At 36.5% G+C, this 7,654-nt stretch overlaps 1 protein-coding gene across 1 annotated transcript in view; it reads right to left on the minus strand.

Moving 5' to 3' along the window:
- Anxa10 (annexin A10) overlaps positions 1-6,364 on the minus strand; it is a 155,040-nt gene extending 148,676 nt beyond the window's left edge. The window contains exon 1 of the mRNA XM_004640255.1: positions 6,227-6,364. Coding sequence (XP_004640312.1) covers positions 6,227-6,364 — 138 coding nt within the window. The remainder of the gene's footprint in view (positions 1-6,226) is intronic.
- Between the last annotated feature and the right edge of the window lie 1,290 nt (positions 6,365-7,654).

Here is a 7,654-nt window from a genome sequence, read left to right on the forward strand (position 1 = left end):
GGGCTGGCTGGCATGTGGTGCTGGGGGATCGAACCGTGGTCCCTGATGCTTTGCTAAGCTTGTTCTAAGTAGGTGCTTTAGACCACTGAGCCATCTCACCAGCCCCTGTTTTCATGTTCTTAAGGTAATTTTTGTTGAGTGTTTTTAGTTTTAGAATTTTTTTGCTTTAGCATCTTGCTCTTCTTTGAACTTTATTTTTGAATTTCAATCACATTTATTTGTTTACTGGGATTATATTAGATTAATAAATTCAGAAAAAATTGAAAAATTTACAATAATTCTTTTTTGTCATATAGAAGCTCATAGTTTTATTGTGAACTCTTTTCTTTATTAGTTATATTGAGAAACAAATAGCAAGGAGAGAGTTTTAAATCAAATTGGTAGGACAGTTCCAATAATTAACACATTGCATACTGTCTTCCTAGTGGTTATTTGTTGTACAGGATGCAGACATGATATCCTATTTACAAATACTATTAGAACAAATCCTTCTATTCATTGAATTAAAAGAATGTAGCTCTATATCTATCCTAACCATTTTGAATACACAAATATAAAATGGTCATTCATTTGTATTCCTTTCTTTTTGTTTAGTTCCATCATTTAAATATTACAGGTGTGTGGACTCAGCAAATTATTCCCAAATAGTCTAGCAGTCTATAATAGTATTGGGCCTTCTGCATGACTAGCAATGTCAGAAGTTGCTGACCTGAGTCCCCTACAACTCAACATGACAACATGGCTTTACTTCTTATATTTCGTTTTTATACTTTTCTGCTGGATGGTTAAGACCAAGATAAAGCAAGACCCATGTAACAAAAGTTGTAGCTTTTGGATCTGATAAGGTCAGTCAAATCCCCTCAGGATTTATCCTGAGACCCTGTACCACACTTTGTAGATCCTTTGTCAGTGTCAGCCATGTGGATGAGTCATGGCCATTGCTTGGCCAATGTACTCTCTGTGAAAGCCTAATAGAATGTTTTCTCTCCTTGTGGCTCCCCTTTAGGCACACTCTACATCATCGATCACTTTCCTCTTTGGCCCCATAATCTCCTTGATCTGAAAATTTGGGACACAACTGAGTTAAAATAATTCTTTAAGTCACTTATGGATCTCCAAAATCTTCAAAATATTTGAGGAAGTACAAAAGGAGAAATAGCAACATAACTTAGAGGAATATATACTAAGAGGAGCAAAAATGATAATTCTTAATATTAAAAGCAATGTCATAAAGATGAAGTCACATGTTATTTGATCTGATACATTTGATGGATCAAAAGAAATGACAGAATTGCTCTGAAATGATGCCCCATAAAATATGTAACACAAAATATATAGAGAAAGGTAGGATTCTATTATATATGTTTGAGTTAATATTATTTTGTTATAAAAATAAAATTTTTGATTTTGGAAGTGCTTACATAAGAAACAGATAGAAATACTTCAAAAATGGTGAAAAAATTACAATGAACTCATCTCCACTAATTTCCCCAAATATATAATACTGAATCTCTATTCTTATTGATTTGAGATGATAGTGCTTTGTATTGTTGACCTCATTTTTTCTGCATCTTCCATTCTGCTGTTCAAATAGTTTCTTAGACAAAATAAATTCATAATAATTTATTATTATGACTTTTTAAAAACATGTCAAACAATGTAGAAAATGGCTATTTTTGCACTCTGTCTTATCTTTAAAAAATAGAGCTTATGTGAATAATTTCATGTGATAACAAACATAGGTTGCTTCCACAGAATAAAGGGAATGGAGATACTTCTAAGTAGTTGTAAGCCCGATGACCTTTGTGCATTCTACTCTTAGTCTGGAAGAGATAAATTTATTTGAAATGAAACAATAACAAATTCAGCATTTTGTACATATATAAATTATTCTTGATGTAGTGAAATAAGACAACATTTTCTACTAAAGAATACAGTACAAAATTATTTGCATCTTTTTGTAGGACAAGCTGCTACTGTGTCTTCAATCTTTATCCTTTATTCAGAACTACAGCCAAACTGACTTATAAAATACTTCCTCACTGCCAGTGGGTCCTTTTTTAATTTTAGGGAAGAGTCTATTGCCTGTTTACAGCCTCTCAAGAGCTAGGATTACAGATGCCTGCCACCACACCCAATCTCAATTTCTGTCTCCATGAGCCCTTGGGGCAGGACCAGTGCTGGCGTGGCAAGCCCAGGAATCAAACTCCTGGCCCCTGCCTTTAATGCGCTGAGCTATTTGGCCAACTCTGCCTTTGCCTTTTCTGACTTCTATACATCTATCTCTGAATTCCTGTTTGTGGCCCGTTATGAAATGCCATCATTTGTCGTCTACTTAGAAACCAAATCACTAACAGATTTTAGCAGTCACTAGCTTTGCTTAGGTTTTGAGTTGAATGTTGTCTTTTACTTGTAAATGGATTAACATCCATCCAACCCCAGGTTTTAAGGTAGCTTGTACATAATTCATCATTTTTTCTTATTTTTTGTTTGTATCACAAACCTTATCCTTGTAAATGAATATTTTTATCTCACTGAAAGCTAACAGTGCTCTCAACCCTGCCTATGATACCTGCTAATACGTTACTGATGTGCACATCAGATTTACCCAAAGACGTATGTGCTGGGAAGGCTTTCACCCATGCCACTGACCTTTTTCTTTCTTTCTCTAGCTTGCTGTAATTCATGTTTTAGTTTCCTTTCTTAACATATCACAGATTATACACTTGAGCACACATTTTAGCTGTTAAAAACCTGTTTTTCTTTAATTTAATGCAAAACTGACAAAGTAATCACAGATGTTTAATGAATTATTGCCAGTATGTGAGTCCTTATGGAGATATGCAAGTGAAGACAAAATATTTCAACAATTGTCATGAATGTTTGCTAATGAAGACAGCTTTTAAAAGATGAGTGGTTTCAAACTCATCTCATTTAAAAAAATACATATTCAGCTGAAGGAAACACAGTAGCATTCATATTCCAACAGTCTATTTTTTGTCAATAGATTATGCATGGCAAGCTAACTCTGCAGCCAACACTGAGAATATGCTCCTTTGGAGGTGCTCTTCCAGCCTTCTGTCTGCTGCAAACTTGCTTACACACATTCTAAACTTAATACTTAAAATTTTTACTTAAAGCACATAAAAGCTGTCAGTGGTAGAGTTAGCGTGCTCATGACTGCTGTTGCTGCAGCACATTTCCAATACAAAGACTTTCCTTCCAAGTGGCCCCTCTAGTAATTATTTTCTTTATTGAATAATTTTACCATCCTCAGCTGCTGCTATATAGGAATATGAAACTACTTACTGGAATGTTTTTAAGTGCATTTTTCACATCATGGTAGTATAAAGTTATCTGTTTCTCTTTGATTTTAAGGTATTTTGTAGCAATAATTACATTCTGGATGATTTATTACATCTACTATAGGAATTACTACTAATTCCTATGGTATAATTTCCCAGAGAAATTGGTCTAGCTTTTGAAGATCCAATATTATCTTATTATGGCGTTGCTTTTAATAAACATTTACATTGTATTCAAAGTATTTATACTTGACATAACTTAGGGTTTTCTCACAAATCTATATTTTGTAGTATATAGCCAGTTGAAGAACCTAAGAACAAAATTAGCATGATTATGCATTCAGAAATGAGGATTAATAAATTCAGAAACCAAGACAGTTAAATATGTCTGTTGCTACCAACTCAGCTATCAGTTTGGCTAGAACGTGCATGATAGCATCAACTGAGATGAAGCAATTCATAAAAATAGCTGTTTATATTTCAATGATGAGATCTTGGCTTGATAAAAATTTTAATTAAAATGCTATCTGATACTTCTTCCCCTTTCTATAAATATTCCTGATGTGCAACTCAGTCTTCTAAAAATGGACAAAATATATATGAAATGTCTGATCTTTTCCTTGTCAGTACAGGAGAAAACACAGGCTTTTAAACCTTGAGTGAAAGGACAAAGAGAGATGAACCTTAAAACCTTACTGGATTTCTTTACTAGATGCATTTTTTTCCCCAGACCACAGTTCAAGGAAGAAGAAGACAAGCAGAACTGAGTAATCCCTTTAAAGATGAGAAGCTGTGTTAGGATGAGACACTTGAAATTTTGTGGGGCAGAATACCAGTGGAGAGACAACTATAAAGCTCAGGAAATCAACATAGCAATGCTGATGAGTGTTTGGGTACTTACTTATCTATTTGTGCAAGAACCAGTGAATTTAGGAATCTAAGCAAGAAAAAAATCTCAGAGATAATTATAAAATAAATAATTCCTCCTAGTGATCACATAGGCCTGGGAAATACTTGCCTCCCTTTATCCATGTAATAGATTGACCCAAACAGTAAATATCAAACATTCAATGTCAAATACCCAATGCAATGTTACTATATGTACAGAAATTAGCAAATGTAGCCCATAACTAAGAAGGAAAACAGATCAATAGAAACTGATAAATAAGTAGCAGAGATGATGACATTTGTGGACAGAAATTAAAATAGCTATATCAAATGTAATAAAAATATGCAATGACCTAGAGAGAAGAAAATAATATAATTAGGAGAAAAAGACAATATAAAGAACATTTTCTCGTACAAAAATGTAACATTTGAAAGGAAAAATTTAGTAGATGCACGTAAGATAATGAAAGGCATTGAATAAACAGAAATGATAAATAATGTCAGAGAATTTAAAGGCTATTTGAATCAAAATATAGAAATAAAAGAGTGAAAAGAGAACACCCTTGTTCCTGGCTGTTTCAAAAAGGAATAAGGACAGAAAACATTTGGAGTAACACTGATAATCATTAGTAGTTCAGAAATGAAAATAAATATCAATAAATATCATGGATATGATTGCAGCAAGGAATCTGCTGATAAATTCTTGAAATCTAGGGACAGTAAATAAAAGTTGAAGCATATATGCTATTATGGCTTGTCTCTAGTTGTCCCTCCCAAAGCCTCACACAGTCATGGGGTAGCTTCTAGAGTTTGTGATTGATTCATAATCTAATGCTGGGCTTGTGGGTATGAGTGCTGAGCCTCCCTGGGGTAGATGATCTGCATTACAGTGTAAGGAGGGGAGAGAGGCTTGCTAGAAACCTCTGCTGCTGCTCCTCCCCTTGCTTTCACTGTTTATCTGCCACCAAGAGCTGCTGCTACCTGGCATGTGCCACTCTGTCTTGGAGCCATCCGAGTATGGACTGAAACCTCCACTAACTGTGAGCTAAATAAACTCTTCCTTCCTTAGCTTTGGGTGTCAGGTATTTTACCCTAGCGATGAGAGAAGAGTAACAGAGACAAATGATTATATGATCTGTCCTAATCACTTAAAAACAAATGTAGACACAGAGAAAAAAGAACACTCAGTGGTAATATGGGAGTGTGAGAGTTTATACTTAGATGTTGCCAAAAGTCTTATGTGTTCAGAGCTTGGACTTTTGAAGAGTAACTGGATTATGAGGTGGTACACTGGTGTGCTGTGAGGCAGTGTGGTCTTGTGGGAAGAGGCAGATCATGACCTGAAGGATTTCTCTCCCTTTCCATCTCCTCAGGCAACTCTCTCTGCTTCCTGACCACCATGCTGTGGACTCCTCTTGCACCATGCTCTTCTGCAGGGCTATCAATCTTGGAAGCAGCAGCTTATGGTTTGAAACTTGAGCCACAATAAATCTGTGCACCTTTAATTTGTGGATAATGGATATTGCACCTCACTAATAAGAAAGTGACTAAGACAAGGAGCAAAGTTGAGGGTATCTTCCCATTTCTCTTTAGAAAAAGATGTAGTCCAAGTGTTACTATGAATTGTGACTGTCACCTGGATTGGATTAAGAATTGCCTGGAGGATTAGTAAAGTACATTTCTTAGTCTGTCTGTGGAGTGGTTCCAGAGATGACTGGCCAGGGAGATAGTTCAATAGAATAAGTGCCTGCCTGGCAAGTGCAGGGTTTTGAGTCCAATCCCCAGTACCAAAACAAACAAACAACAAACACCCACAGATGACTGGCATTTAGGCCGGCAAATTGAGGGGGAGAAGACCTGCCCTGGTTGTGGTGATGCCATCCAATAAGCTTTCAGCTCAGATGAAATGGGCAGCAGGACAAGGGGGGACTGGACTTAAGTAGCTCCATGTTGGTTTAGGGGTGGTCTTTCATTACTTCCATCACCTGTGGCCATCAGACACCAACTTCTTCAGTGTTTTAATGTAGACTCACAGTAGCAGCTTCCCAGGGAGCTTCCAGATCTTCAGTCTCAGACTGAAGCTGCAGTGGGGAGCCCTCCTGCTTTTCAGCTTCCAGTTTCCTGACAGTGAAGTTCGTGCTGCTTCTGGCTCTCCAGTTGCACTCAGTCATGGTGCATTCTCCCACCTTTGATCCTGTGAGTGTATCTATCAATTTTCTTCACCTAAACCTCTGATTCTGTTCCTCTACAGAAACCTTCCCACATACCAAATAGTAGAGAAATATCTTGCAAGTGTGGAAAGAAAAAAAAGAAACAATTAGAATGTATCAAACTAGAACTTTTTACCTTTGAAATGGTGACAATTATTTCCATGTCAGGCCGAAAATTGGCAAAAACAAATTTATTAATAAAGCTGCCCTTTATACCCCTCCCGGGTTAGAGATCTTAAAGATCCATTTGGCATCCAAATGCAATTATGGATCAAAACCACAATTTGAATAAAATAAATGCAGAATATGCATGTTTTATACATAAACATGGAGAATCCAAAACCATTGAATTAGTGACCCTCCCCAAAAAAAGGATTAACAGATTTCAAATGTTTAACTTGGTGGATAAGATGTTTTGAGACCACAATGAACTTAAATAAATAGCAAAGATATTTGTAAAATCATGAAAATTTAGAAATCAATAGTGAAATTCTGTGCAAAACCAAAGTTAAGAAAATCATAAGGAAGGGCCAGCAAGATAGCTCAATGAACTGAGTGCTTTGGCAGGCACAAGGACAGGGTTCGATCTCTGGCACCACGTGCTGTGCCGGCACAGCCCCCAAGGCACTGAGCCGGCCACCAAGAACAGGCATGGTTGTGCATGCCTGTAATCCCAGAGCTGAGGTGGTTGGAAACAGGAAGATCACTATGAGTCCAAGCTGCGCAGTGAAACTCTGTACCAAGTACATTAAGAAAGGTAAAAGAAAGAAAGAAAGAAAGAAAGAAAGAAAGAAAGAAAGAAAGAAAGAAAGAATGTGTACACATACTTTTTGAACTACAGTAATCCCAATGTATCATAATTATTCATAGAAGCTAGATATGTGTTGTGAGAGAAGTTATTTTAGATGAGTATATTAAAAACTGAAAATTCTTTAAATGGAATGTAATCTCCAGTGTGGCAGAATGAGGACCTTCCTGAGACTGGGAAAGTGATGAAATTAGGTGTCCTTTGGAGGGCTGGATGCAAGGGGCCCCTTGCGCTTTCTCCTTCTGCTAGGCTAGGACACAACACTTCTAGAAGAGGCAGAGTCACTCTGAAAGCAGAAGCTGGACCCTGGTTAGACAACAAGTAGTGCAGTGCTTTGGCTTTTAACTTTTCAACTTGCAGCACTGTGAAAAAATTTCTTGTTTTGTAAGTAAATGGTCCATCCCATGATTTTTTTATAGGAATGCAAATGGGATTAAAACAAA

Source organism: Octodon degus, unplaced genomic scaffold (assembly GCF_000260255.1).
Source record: "Octodon degus isolate 3935 unplaced genomic scaffold, OctDeg1.0 scaffold00121, whole genome shotgun sequence".
NCBI lineage: Eukaryota > Metazoa > Chordata > Mammalia > Rodentia > Octodontidae > Octodon > Octodon degus.